Genomic DNA, 14,173 nt, shown 5'->3' on the forward strand with positions numbered 1-14,173 from the left:
GCTGTGTTTACTGGTGTGTCGCTGATGCCGACTCTCACCCAGCCTCCGCTCAACGCTAAGGAAGCGCTGCAGGACCAGCCCACCGGGGAAAAGCCAATCGCAGATGAGGGCGTGGCATCAGGGGAGGAGTCTAAAAAGACAGGCAGTGCCTCGGCAACCACGGAGGAGAAGAGGCTGGAGGAGGAGAGGGCCGAGTCTGAGCTGGCTGGGGATACGAGGGCGCCGGCCGAGTCCCCCCCCTCACGGGATGGGAGATCAGGTGCGGGATCACTATGGGAACCGAAGAGGTTGCTTAAAGTTCACAGAAGCAGAGTCATGTGGCCTAACAGGAGGTAGAATTCCATGCAGATAAACATCCTGCTGTGGGGTAGGCTTGGCTGGTCCTTACTGGTTCGTTCTTGTAGGAGAGGCGGAGAAGGCGGAGGAGGAGAAGACGGAGGATTCTTCTGTGTCCTCGGAAACGGGCGAAAGCAAGGAGAAGCCAGAAAGCCAGGCCACAGAGGTTAAGAAAGGTGACCGACAGCTTTATATTACATCTTACTCTCATCCTGGCATCTCTCAGAATGTCCCAAGCTTTGTTTTTGGAATTAGGTTTTGGTCCAGAGCCGATAGTATGTCCTGAGGCACTAGGTGTCATTTGGAATGTGGATGCCATGACGTATGTAGTACTGTGTAGGTTGGATACCAGTCCACCTAGCAGAATGCTAGGTCCAGCGGATGGACACGTCTCTCAGCCTGGGGCCCTTTGTGCTCTGTGGTGCGTGAGGCAGCCATACGCAACCACTGCATTTGCCTCCACCTGCAGAAGACGTGAAGGGAGAGAAGGAGGCAGGGAAGGAGATAAAGGCCACAAAGGAGGAGGTGCCCAGGGGCAACGGCAAGGGCGAGCGCCCCCGCTTCATGTTCAACATCGCTGACGGCGGCTTCACAGGTAAGGACATTGTGGTAGGAGTCTGTGTGAGTTTCACGGGTAAGGATGTAGCGGTAGGAGTCTGGACGGGCTTCATGGGGAAGGGCGTTGAGATAGGGGTCTGGACGGGCTTAATGGGGAAGGGCGTTGAGATAGGGGTCTGGACGGGCTTCATGGGGAAGGGCGTTGAGATAGGGGTCTGGACGGGCTTCATGGGGAAGGGCGTTGAGATGGGAGTCTGGACGGGCTTCATGGGGAAGGGCGTTGAGATAGAGGTCTGGACGGGCTTCATGGGGAAGGGCGTTGAGATAGGGGTCTGGACGGGCTTCATGGGGAAGGGCGTTGAGATAGGGGTCTGGGTGAGCTATCTGGGTAAGGCCGTTGTGATTGGGGTTGCGAGGAGTTTCATGGGCAGGGGCGTAGAGGTAGGGGTCTGGATGGGTTTCACGGGTAAGGGTGTAGTAGTAGGGGTCTGGAGGAGTTTCATGGGTAAGGGCGTGGCAGTAGGGATCTGGACAAGGTGCTGGTCACAGCTGATTGGTTCTTAGCGGAATTGGTCACCTGTGGCAGTGATGGCACGGCGCTTGACAATGTGCCTAATGACATTCTTTGTTGTGGGGTTATGTGTCAGGAGGACGCCAGTGTATGTGCTACCTCAACAGGTCTCACTGTTGTAATCTGGTAAATAACACCAGGCATGAACATCCTAATTAAACAAACTGATGGTGACCATATGGCCCCGCATGTCACACAGACCTATGATTGGTGCTGAGTGCTTCCCAGCAACAGGTTCCTCCCCCCAGTTATTTCAATATTATTCTTGGCCTGTTTTAGTCGTTCTTACCCGTTATCATTACATCAAACCCCACCCACGCATTTAACTGATTCATTGTAAACTGTACAGGCTTCTTGCGAGTTGCAGTTAGTGAGTGTAGCGGATCTGCTTTAAATGTGGTGCCCAATTCCGTGCTGTGTTTGCTCTCCCGGGACGTCTAAGGCAGATTCTGTGCCGCGCTGTTCAGATCCCCCCATCGTTTTGATGATTTCTGTAGAGCTTCACACGCTGTGGCAGAACGAGGAGCGAGCAGCCATCTCCTCGGGGAAGATGAACGAGATCTGGCACCGGCGGCATGATTACTGGCTCCTGGCGGGCATAGTAGTGTATCCTTGACGACCGTTGCTATGGACACTGCCTCTTTTCATCTCCGTGGAGAATGCGGCACTCAGAGAGTCGTGCCTCAGGATTTCGATTCCTGCAAAGTGAACCCCTGCATGCTAGTTAGTGTGGCAATAAGTTTAATATTTTCTTTTTCTTTTCATCCATCCATTTACGAAACTGCTTATCCAGATTAAATCAACAGTTGGAATATTTTGTATTAGCGATTTTGTCTATTTCATTATTGCTTTAGTGTAATTTTACTACGTAGGATCAGGAAACACGCACACACACTCTCACTCAGCCAGCAAGGGTGGGGCCCAAGGCCCCCTGCCGCCCTCCACCACTGACCCTTGACCCCCACAGTCACGGCTACGCAAGGTGGCAGGACATCCAGAATGATCCGCAGTTCGCCATCGTGAATGAGCCCTTCAAGACTCAAGCCAACAAGGGAAACTTTCTGGAGATGAAGAACAAATTCCTGGCCAGACGGTTCAAGGTGCGTGGAACAATGGGGGGGGGGGGGGGGTCAGGTATCAAACAATGTGTTTCAAGCTGCAAAGAATACGTGTGAGTGTTTCTGCGTGCGTGTTTGTGCGTATATTAGTGCGTGACTCCATGCATGTGCGTGTCATTACATAACTGCAGCAACAGGATGAGGAGCAGCCTGAGCGACTGCTGACTGGAGGGATATCAGCAAGTGTAACTTCCTGTTATTGTCTGCCACACATGTTCCACATTCTGATCCTTACATCCCCATTCTCTCTCATTCTGTCACTCTCTCGCTGTCGCTCTCTCTATCACTCATATGAGTGTTTGTGCAAACAGCGGTCTAGACCACCCCGCAGTTAAGGGAAAGGATTTTTAAATATTTCTCTGATTAGTTCCAAGAACACTATGTTTTGGAGAGTGTTTTGAAACAGTCTGTGTGTGCTGGCTTCTCACTGTGCATATTAAGGGTACCTTAATTATCCTGTCAAATGCTCTACTTGATGCTGTTTGCATCTTCATGTGGTTTTGTCACTTGCTGTTACATTTTATAATCTGTCAATTTGTCAGTCCACCACGGGTCCTCGGGCTCTGCCCGACGAAAGGCTTCCATCCATCTGAATTTGTTTGTAATTTTAGGCTGAACTTTGGATCTACGCAGTCTGTTTGCAGTCTGTGGGTTATTACTAGTTGATTTGCTGATGAAGTCCTGCTGTCAGTTTCTTGCAGGGGTCTGGGTCTCCTGCCAAAACTTCATTGGCCATTCCACTCTCTCCGATTTACTCCGCCGGGCCACCTTGCCAGGGTTGACCTCCTCGCTGTTCTCTCCACCCCCCCCAGCTGCTGGAGCAAGCCCTGGTAATAGAGGAGCAGCTGCGGCGGGCGGCCTACCTGAACATGACGCAGGACCCCACGCACCCCGCCATGGCACTGAACGCTCGCTTTGCCGAGGTCGAGTGCCTGGCCGAGTCACACCAGCACCTGAGCAAGGAGTCGCTGGCGGGAAACAAGCCGGCCAACGCCGTGCTGCACAAAGGTGCGTGTCAGGCTGTGTGCGTTCATGTCGCTAAGAGTGCTTGGTCCATATCAAGCTCGTGGAGACCCAGGAGACCCACAATGGTGTCTGGAAATAATAAACCCACTCATGCCAACACCATGTGTCTGTGTCAGCTTGCCAGCGATTCGTGTGTCATTGCAGTGCTGAACCAGCTGGAGGAGCTGCTGAGCGACATGAAAGCGGACGTGACCCGGCTGCCCGCTACCTTGTCCCGAGTCCCGCCCATCGCCGCCCGCCTGCAGATGTCCGAGAGGAGTATCCTCAGCCGATTAGCTAACAAGGGCACCGAGACCTTAACGCCCCCGGTAAGACCACGCCTGCCTACAGCCACTGAACAGCACACAGCTGTGCACAAGCACATTCCACTTATTTTTATAATCGCTCTCAGTGATCTCATCTGAGCTAAAACGAAATGCTGAATTCTTACATGAAGAAACCACATTGTACATTTATGTTCAAATATGGTTAATTCCCTGATTACACCCAGTATGTGGCTCAGCAGGTTAAGCCTCAGTGCCTGTGATCGGATGGTCGCTGGTTTGAGTGCGGCTTTGGCAGAGTAGTTACTTGTCATATGGCCCTTTGAGTGGGGCCCTTAACCCCCAGCTCCAGGGCCACTGAGACAGGTGGCTGCCCCTCGCTGCCTAGTTTGCTCTCACCTACGTATGTGTCTGTGTCGTGGAGAGCAAGATAGACCAGGTGGAATGAGAACTTCCCCATTGATGGAGTGTCATTATTATTATTGATGGGTTACATTGCTTTAGTTAACAGGATAACTACATAAAGTAAACTTCACAGGCCAGTAAAGTCATAGTCTCATAAGGAGTGATGAGAGAATTCCCTTTTCAATTAGCTCTATCTGCAATGCACCGTTTAACCACTGGATGCATGACAGCAACTTTTACAGGGGATGACCCTGCATCAGCCAATCCATTCCAGTCAGAATCACATATAAGCCTGGTCCCCCAAAATAAGAAACACTGAAAATAATTACCTAACCCTTTGTAAGAATTCGACCAATTGTAATGGAAATGCAATTACATCCATATTTGAAATGCACACAAGCACATATATGACAGCATGGGGTCTGCAGAGACACTTCAGCTCCTAATGATGTTGAAGCTCCACCTCTAGCTGAATCTGACAGAGGTCAGGCAGATCTGAACGCCACAGGATGGCGGCGGCCATTGGGCAGAGAGTCCACAGCCCATCCACATGTTCTTCCTTTCTGCAGCCCATCCCCCCGGGACCTTACGCCACGCCACAAAATTTTGGGGCACCCTTTACTCCTGCCCCGTCGGGGGCCATACCTCTGGGAGGGGCCAACTACAGTCAGATGCCTCCTGGTTCCTTCATATCAGGTCAGTTTGCAGGTTTCCATTGCCAGTGTGTGTGTATGGGGGTGGAGGGGGGGGGGGCAGGTGGTGGAGGGATTCCCAAAGCCGGATACAAGGGCAGGTCGAGAGTTGGTGACCTTCAGCAAACCTCATCGATACTGCGATATTCTATTGCATTTGTTATATATCTTACCTGTTTTATGCAGTAAGCAGCAACACTATCCATGTTCGTTAGTAATTGTTAGTGAGGCCCGCTTCGGAAAACCCAGCTGACGCAGTCCGGCATTCCGGTGGGAGCCCACGGTCCTGCCATCGCAGGATGGACCATGATTCTGGAGCAAGTCGCATGCTTTAATGTTGCTTTTCACACTCTGGAGTGCTTTGATGTCGCTTGGATATAATCTCCGTGGAGCTGGTGCTGGGGAAGCACGGGCTGCAGTGGATTTGAGGGGGGGGGGGGCGGGCCCCCCGAGCATGAGGCAGTGACATGGGCGGTGGGCACTGCGGGCGACATTTCGCATCTTCTGGACCGTCACGCCGGATGCGAACCTTGTATCAATGCGACTCCAATTCCAGCTCCCAAATTTGTCAGAGCTGACCTCTGACCCAGTGCCCCAGCCAATGGGGCGGCTTCCTTTCCTCTTTCTTGTCTCCTTGCCTTCATCACCTCCCGTGTTCTCCAGCGCACATACACGGGCTTTATGGTGCAATGTGCGGTTGTATCGTTAAAGCTGTCGAACGGGATTGGTTGTGTGCCCCGTCCCCAAAAGGGGGGGTGATCTGGAACAGAGTTCTGATAGGATCGGAATGTCACATGTCTTTGGGGGGCACCAGAGATCACAAGGGGTGGGGGGGTGTGGGGGGGGGGGGTTGTTGGCTTTGATCTGGTTTCCAATGGTGTTGAACATGGGTGTAGCATTGCTAGTGAGATTTTCTGTAGGAGACGCGATGCTGTGTCTGATGCTGATGTAGCTGTTACTTTTTTTTTTTTGCTGAAATTGCTTTGACGAAATATCAGTTCTATTATCAGTGTAAATGCAAAAAAAAAAGTGTGTTAATCTGGATAGTCAAATTTTATATTTATGGCTACTTCTCATGCAGGTGATTTATGTATTTATATATAAGTGTGGGGATGTTAAATTTTATAGCAGTGATTTATTTATGATATGTGTATGCTATAATTCACACATGTTATGTTGGTTTGCTTGACTCTTTGCTCTGTGAACGCTGGAGAAGAAACACAAAACTTTATTAAAAAAAGATCCACCAGTCCAAGTCAGTGTGTAGCTGAAGGACTAAAGGCACAGCGGCCAGGTGCATTCAGTTGGTTCCCAGGCACAGCAGCGCTGCACACCTGTCAGTATTGTAGCGATTAAGTGACTCCAATCTCAGAATCTCCCCTCTGTTCGTGTTCCAGAGCTTCCTTTGAAGGTCTGCCATCAAACTGTTGCCTTTGTGTCATTCTCCCCCCATCTCGTACTGACTTTGGTTGATTCCCCCGAAACCATGACGACAGCTCTGTCTCGATAAAGGCACCTTACCCCTTAAAGCCAGGATGGCCAGGGTGGAATCGCAAGGCCGAGATAAGAGGCTCGCGGTCCGAAGACGCGCAGGCAGCGCCGCGTAGCAGCCTTCTCCAGCGGCCCAAGGTCTCGTACTATTTCTGCGCCGTGAAGCGAATCCAAACCCATGTGGCCCAGGGGTCCTCGATCTGAGCAGATTGTGCCAAGACCAATAGCACTGGCCGCAGCCTAAAAAAAATCGCGGGGGAGGGGGGGAACATCACGTGAAAACTCTAATTGTGACTGTGGTGACCCGCTCTTAAACGCGGCCAACCGCGAAGAGAACAAGGCATGCTGGGAAAAAAACCCCAACAACAACATTCTGTGACCCTGTCTGAGTGTTCTACTCCCCAACAGAGCCCTTGGCGGACCGACATCCCATCATAATGGGCGCTTGCACATCTCAAGCGACTCGCCTGTAATCGGTGCCTCTTTTTGGCGCCCCCAGGGCCTTCTCTGTGCCGTCTCCTCACGCTACGTGGGTGGCGAACAAAGTAAGTCTGATCCTGCAGCCTCGGCGCTTGGGGCCCGACCCCAAGGGCATAACTTTTTTCCTGAAGCGTGACCTGTTTTGTCGTCGCTGCGTTTTTGAGGAAATGAGGAACAGAGATATTTTGGACGCTTCTGGGAGTGGACAACCAAACAGCCTTCCTATTTTTTATTTTTTTTTGCTTTGGTTTTTTGGAGCAAAATTAGCTCTGGACAATCACCCCATCTCCCCAGCCCCCCCTACCCCCCCGCACCAACCGCCGCACTGGTTGTTGTTACTGAGTGTTGCTTAGTGCTGCCGCCGTGCACCCCCCACCCTCCACAACTCCCCCACCCCCTCCAACTTCCCTCCCTCCCCAGTGCCCACAGTCTGCCGCTTGTCTGCCCCCACAGAGGCCGGCTCCTGCCTGAAGACCAAGGAGCACGATGTCCTGCAGCGCCAGCGTGTGGTGGACCTGTGGAAGGACGGCAAGTCGGAGGGAGCCATTGGGCAGGAGCTGAGAATGCCCAAGTCCACAGTGCACAGCATCATCGTCAAGTACCGCCTCAGCAACACTGTGGAGAACCTGCCCCGGAACGGTCGACCCAAGAAGCCCTGAGAGAGAGAGAGAGAAAGAGAGAGAGAGAGAAGGGGGAACGGAGGAGATGTAGAGGATCAACAAGATAAAAACAGGAAGCCAACGAGGGAACCAGGAGGGATGTCTCCTCCTGCTTCGTGGAGGATGAGGGGCTACCGGGTGGGATTTGGGGGGGGGAGGGATAAACACAAACCGTGACGATACGTATCTGAGATAAACAGCCTCATGCTCAGGAAGCACAGGGAGAATCAGGGGGCCCTTTGAGACAGTGACGGGTCCACTGAGGACATGGAGGAAGCGCCTGTCTGATGGAGAGCAGAGCATCCGAGAGGCATGTGAGGGGGGCCTATCTGTAGCGTTCTTCCTCGCTTGTTTTTTTTCTTCGCTCTACGCCTTGAGAGAACGAAAGGTCGCCCTGCCCCGAGAGCAGGATCCTCACTCGAACCCAGCTCTCTCATTCCTCCGGAGAATTCTCATCAACTACTTTGACCTCTGTCCTTCTTCCCCTGCCTCTCCCTCACACATGCCCTGAAGATATTTCTTTTGCAACTCTGGGATGTGGAATACTGGATTTAAAAAAAAAAAAGCACGTTATTTTTTTAAGAGCGGCTAAACAAAAACCAACAGCTCAGCTCCTGCCTCCAGCGTCTGAAAGTGAGTGAGCGGACAGTGGAAAGGTCCTCACTGGAGTGTCATATCACACCTTTCACTCCGCACTTGGAGACTTGAGGAGGAGGACCGTGCACTGGAAATACCAGCAATTGGGAACCTGAACTGGGAAGGATAGAGAGACAGGACTTCATACAGAGAAATGGCTTTGCTATATGTCAGCGTGTTTGACAAGGGATTAGGGAAATGGTATATTCACCTCTACTGGCTGGAAGTGCGCTCGTGCGTGCGTGTGTGTGTCAGAAAGGTTGGGGCTGTGTTGTGATTACAGGTGTTGAATGGTTATATCGCTCGCCCACACATGTACACACCCACACACCCTGTCTCTTGATAGTAATTAGGGAGAAATATCGTTAGAGGTTTTTTCTCCATGCACTCTGGCTCGGAAAGCCTGCTGGACTATATCGTCCTGGAAACAGCCCTCCAATCACTCAGCTTTCATTCCAGCCCATAGTTCATACGAGCATAGTTCAGATGTGTGCATGTGTTCCATTGCTAAGGGATACGGTGCTGTCCCTCCACATAGAAACACTAAGCATTTACTGCCAGGGGTGCTGTACTTCTCCTTTGATAAACAGAGGGAAAAAGACAATATATTCATGCAAAGCTTTTTCCTCTTTTATTTTGAAAACCAGAGAAAAAAGCACGGGGTCCATATTATTCTTGGAGGCACATGCGTCGTGCTACATTCCACTCCACCTCGCGACGCCTTTTCCGTTTTCGCTTCCTAAAGCCGCCATTCTCCTTCTCACCAACAAACCCCCGTTTGGATCATTCTAAATTTGGAAGGAAGTGAGGGGTGGTGGGGGTTTACACACCTGAGGAGACCAAACCCCAGACTTCGGGTGGGGACCGGCGCATATTCCCTGCCCCCTGACGCCCTCCGGGGTCTTTACCAAGGTGTGGGTGGTCCTGAGGGCGCCCATCCTCAGGCAAATGGGCGCCGGAGTCTGCGGCCGGCCGAAGCCTTATCTCGCTGCTGCACGGTACCTCACACCCACGCCTGCCTCCGCTCCCTCCAAGCTCCTCACGGGAGGCAGGAACGTGTAGCTTTTCCTCCGGAATATTTTTATTGTCCGTCGTCTTTTTTTTTTTTTTATTATTATTGTTTACTTGCTCCTAAATTGTGTCTTCTCAGTCCTAAAGGCATGTGCCCAAGTCTCTCCAGGACCAAACCCAGAACCTCAGTGATCCGTCCATTAGCATGTCCTGCGTGCATGTGTGTGTGTGTGTGTGTCCCGGCAGCAAACCACAAACATGACCTATTTTTATCTTGAGTTTTTTTTTATATCATTATTATTATTATTGTTATTAATATTATTATTATTACTACAGTACACTATATTGTATTCTGAATGTATATGTAAACTTGCTCATTAAAATATTGTCACCAGTGGCTCCTATTCGTATTTCAGTCTGTTCCTAAAGCACCTCTCTGCCCAATTCTGTCGTTTTTTTCCTCATCCCTCCGTTTCTCTCTTGATCTCTGTCCCATGCACTCTTTCGCAATAAAGCGCCGCTTCGCCATTCCCACTGCCTCAATCTGAATCCAGCTCAGGATTAAATCGGGCATCTCCCAAGGACGGGAACCGTGGGGGGGGGGGGACTTGGCATGTTCTTCCTGTGTCCCATGTGAGTGTGTCACATTTGTGTGCATCTGAAACGTTCCCCACGGAGCCGGGGTGCGTGAATGGTTCTGTTGCCATGGTGACATGGCGCCGCTCTCTCGCCCCCACAGTGCTGAACGGCCCCCCCATGCCGGTGAAGAAGGAGCGAGAGTCAGAGCTGCTGATGAGCCGGAGGGAGCAGCGGGCCGGGGAGGTGATCTGCATCGACGACTGAACTGAACCGCGATACTCTGTCAACCCTTCTACCTGCGCACGTGCACACGCACGCACACGCACGTGCACACACGCACACACACACACGCACGCACACACACACACACTGGGTCATACCTGAGCTACATGCAACTGCGAATACATGCGAGACTCCCATGCATGCAGACAAACACACGCACAGTCTGATACTGTATCTACCCTTTACACGTGCTTACACACACACTCGCTACCGCACGGTCACATGACACTAAACTGCAGGAAGCGACTAGTTACCCAGCAACATTTAGGCCTTACGAGTGTCTTGGCAACTTAGTGTAACTCGGGAGTTGACCTGAGAGTTTCTGAGGTCTGCGTCACACACACACATACCTGGACTGGGTTAGTTGCCATGAATCATCCGTCACTGTTGCATTTTTCATTATGTAACTATGTGGTATTTATGGTTCTTAACAATACATATATATAACCTTCCAGTACTTGACACCGTTTTGGTGATTTTGGCGGTTTCTCTGAGGTCTATGAATGGATTTTGCAGCCTTTAAATAAATGACAAGTCAATTATTTATGGTAGAAATGGCACGCGATGCTAAACATCTGAAAACTGTAAAATGACAAAACATGCATCCTGAATGTGCGTTAGTGATTCAAGTGAATTGATGATATTGACCCTAGTTCTACTGAATAAATTAGCACTCCACAAGGAAGTTACGTTTGGGACTGCACACACATACATGTACTGCACACATACGCACACTCATTAACTCACCAAATACTCACTATAAAACATAAAAACACTCCACATTCTCACTGCATTCCCAGTGCTAGGAATACTGCCCATGCACACACACAAACACACACGCACGCACGCCTGTGGCCCATTCTGTCATTCTATTCCTTTACTCCTTCCATCCCTTCATCTTCTCTTCCTTGCCCTCCCTCCTTTCTACTTGTCTGCTTTGAAGGGGTCACAAGCTTTTGAAAGCCAGAAACTGTTCCCCCTGTCTACACGAGGTGGAGCTGCATGAAAAAGCCTATACATTTGTGCTTCATATTATTTGTTTTTTCTCTCTCTGTTTTCTTTTTTAATTTCCGAAGCATGCTCTCCACAGTGTATTATTTAACTGGAGCAGATCTTAGTGTACGAAGCCACGCCTGCAAGCCGTAAGCGTCCACATGCTTTTTTTAAAGGCCCACTGGTCCTTCATTCCTTTGAGGGGTATTAAGATTTGCTGTCCAATGTCAGACTGGGCACTGAGTTTGGGGGCAGGGGGGTGGGGGTATTGCTTTGCACCTCAATATCTAGATTTCATCCGCAGAAATTGTCACACAGTCTCCAGGGTTTTGGACTGATGGCCCGTTTGCTCCAGTGATTCAGTGGCGAGGGAGAGAAATGCAACTAGGCAGTATTTATTGAACTAAAAACACGGTGTGGTCATGCTTGGGAGTCTTTAAGCACTGTTTCGGTGGGAACCCCCACCACGTCTATCCGGGATTACAGTTTTGGGACTGGGGAAGAAGTACTATTTGATTAGGCAACACTGACGGGTTTTTTCAAGTTTTTGAATGTTTTCATGTTCTTTGGACTATAAAAAATACAGTATTAGAGCATCTGCCCTTCTTCTCACCTTTACATCCCTTCATTCCTTACTTCACCTCCATCGATCATCTGTCATTATCCTCTAATTTCATCATTCATCTTCCTTTTTTCTTTTTATGAATTCTGTGATATTCTTTGCATATTTAAACTTGGTTCATCGTTTCCTTGTGTTTTTATTGTTACTACGACTATGATTATTGTTGTCGATGTTGTTGACGTTGTCCTTGTTGTTATTGAAAAAAGCTTCTACCAAAATCCAAATTTAAATGATAATAATATTAATAATTAATGAGCAGTACACTTAGTGCACAGTGCGTCTTTCTATCAGACGTGTTCTAATGAAACCAGAAATGAAGAACGAAGAGGTTGTACTAACTTCAGAAACGAATAAAATTCAAAACAATTTTCTCCTCCTGGTTTACTTTTTAGATTTGGGGTTAAAATAACACTTGTACCATAAATTACTTACATTGTCTTGAATGCATCGAGAGAGTCAAAGATCATTAACATTATTCTACAGCTGCAGTTAACCTAGTTCCCTCTTCTCTAGAAACACTGATCATTTGAATAAAATTCTCCTAACAAAAGAATGCAAAATTTTAGTGAATACTGTAAATTATATAATTATTATCTCAGCAATTATATTTTTCCGGTGTATAAAAAAAATCCCAAGAGACTAAAAATTCAAATTTCATAATACAAAATTAAATGTTAATACTTTTATCATTTAAAACAAAGTGACAGAAGGTTGGGCTGTGTGTCATTCACCTTTCCTGTTTCTGGACACAGTAGTTTCCAGCGAAGAGTTTGAATGTGTTGACTAAACTTTTTTTTGTCAGAGAGGGATTTGTGATCCTTTCACTAATGTTTTATTGAATCAACATGTTTTTTTCTTGCTCTTTTGTTATCCCCCACAATTTTCCTTTCAAATGTTGTGTTTCTTTTTATTTCTCGATATCAGTCAACTTGTGAGTCGTGGTGCCGAAAAAAATCAGTGACTGTGTTGTAATTGAACATGTGCAGGCGGCGAGCGGAACATGGTAATGATGCATCTCCTTTTTTGTTTTGTTTGTAATAAAATACAATAAATGGCAAGTGAGATGTCGTGTATGTCTGTGCTTTGGTGACATGGACGATGGTGGAATGAGTGTCATTTAGCTGAGCAGGCTAAAATTCCACCTGATTTCACCTCCTTATATAATTTGACTTAACACCCAAAATTTAGATATACCATTTCTTCAGTACTAGTTAAGTATCTCGTAACCAGACCCTAGGCTTACCTTGTACATCCATTATCTAGCAGCATAAGCATAAGCATGAGCTGTCACTATCCATCATAATAATAATCGAGTCATCTGTCAATTAAACTAACGATTAATCGATTAATCGTTTATATAATGTATGACCCTCACACATACAGTAATTTAGGCACCTCAGTTCACTTAAGTTGCGTGTTTTTGGAATGTGGAAGGAAAACAGAGGATCCAATGTAAACCCAAGCATACACTGTTAGAACGTTAAAGCTTCATGCACACAGAGTGATGGTGTGTAGCGGGGGCACTAACTTCTGTACCAGCCTCAATGCCAGCGGGCACTAACTTCTATGCCAGCCTCAATGCCAGAGGGCACTAACTTCTGTACCAGCCTCAATGCCAGCGGGCACTAACTTCTATGCCAGCCTCAATGCCAGAGGGCACTAACTTCTGTGCCAGCCTGAATGCCAGGCCTGTATGATGTATGACATAAATATCTATACTGCATGCTACGCACATGCAATTGTCACATCGGAATAACAACAATTAGCTGGTATAAGACTATGTTACACTAACACGTTATACTCTGTCATAGGAAACAAACCTTAATGTTCCTTCTCAGGATTAACTTGGACTAAAAAAATCAGTGTAAAGTTTATTCTGCTTCAGAATTATTTTTTTCTCCTTGATGTTGGACTCGCTCATATAAAGTGTGGGATGTTTGTGAGAAATTTAACAAAAAGGAATAGAAAGGTGAACAAGAACTGGCCACCAAAAGACGTGTCTTCCGCTGTGTGGAAATAATTTGGATTCCACACAGACAATATTGAATAAAAGCAAGTGCTTCGTCAGAACTGCTTTGTGTCAGCACAACTTGCGGGAACACCACTAAACTATTTAACAGACTCTGTTGGTAGATAAGTTCTATTTGGCTATAGGTTTTTGAATTTCCAAACTCCTTTTTCGTTTTAAAAATATCACAATATTAATCACGGAACCTTTAAATATTGGAATGTGAATTTCTTCCAATAATGTTCTGCCCCATACATTCATAAAATAAAATTGTACTCAGTTATACACAACTATCTTCCTTCTGCCATGTGGCCGAACAATCAAGAAGGGAAGTGTTAATCGATGCTTTTTAAAAGTCGAGTAATTGGGCTAATTTGAGCAATTGTGACTGCTCAAGATAAAAACAAACTAAATTTAAAATAAGCATATAGCTTTTACTTACC

The 14,173-nt window shown here is 48.0% G+C and overlaps 1 protein-coding gene across 8 annotated transcripts in view; it reads left to right on the plus strand.

Annotated features, from left to right (window-relative positions):
* chd3 (chromodomain helicase DNA binding protein 3) overlaps positions 1–12,780 on the plus strand; it is a 38,465-nt gene extending 25,685 nt beyond the window's left edge. For 6 of the 8 annotated variants that reach the window (XM_023832445.2, XM_023832444.2, XM_023832443.2 and 3 more), the window contains 9 exons: positions 43–259; positions 405–512; positions 806–931; positions 1,963–2,071; positions 2,433–2,565; positions 3,396–3,591; positions 3,754–3,917; positions 4,847–4,973; positions 7,394–9,643. In XM_023832445.2, coding sequence (XP_023688213.1) covers positions 43–259; positions 405–512; positions 806–931; positions 1,963–2,071; positions 2,433–2,565; positions 3,396–3,591; positions 3,754–3,917; positions 4,847–4,973; positions 7,394–7,599 — 1,386 coding nt within the window. In that variant the 3' untranslated portion in view covers positions 7,600–9,643. Of the gene's footprint in view, positions 1–42; positions 260–404; positions 513–805; positions 932–1,962; positions 2,072–2,432; positions 2,566–3,395; positions 3,592–3,753; positions 3,918–4,846; positions 4,974–7,393; positions 9,644–9,985 lie in introns of those variants that run through there. The other 2 variants (XM_023832448.2, XM_023832446.2) reach the window with 2 other exon arrangements.
* Positions 12,781–14,173: the final 1,393 nt, after the last annotated feature.

Source organism: Paramormyrops kingsleyae, chromosome 10, assembly GCF_048594095.1.
Source record: "Paramormyrops kingsleyae isolate MSU_618 chromosome 10, PKINGS_0.4, whole genome shotgun sequence".
In the NCBI taxonomy this organism is placed as follows: Eukaryota; Metazoa; Chordata; class Actinopteri; order Osteoglossiformes; family Mormyridae; genus Paramormyrops; species Paramormyrops kingsleyae.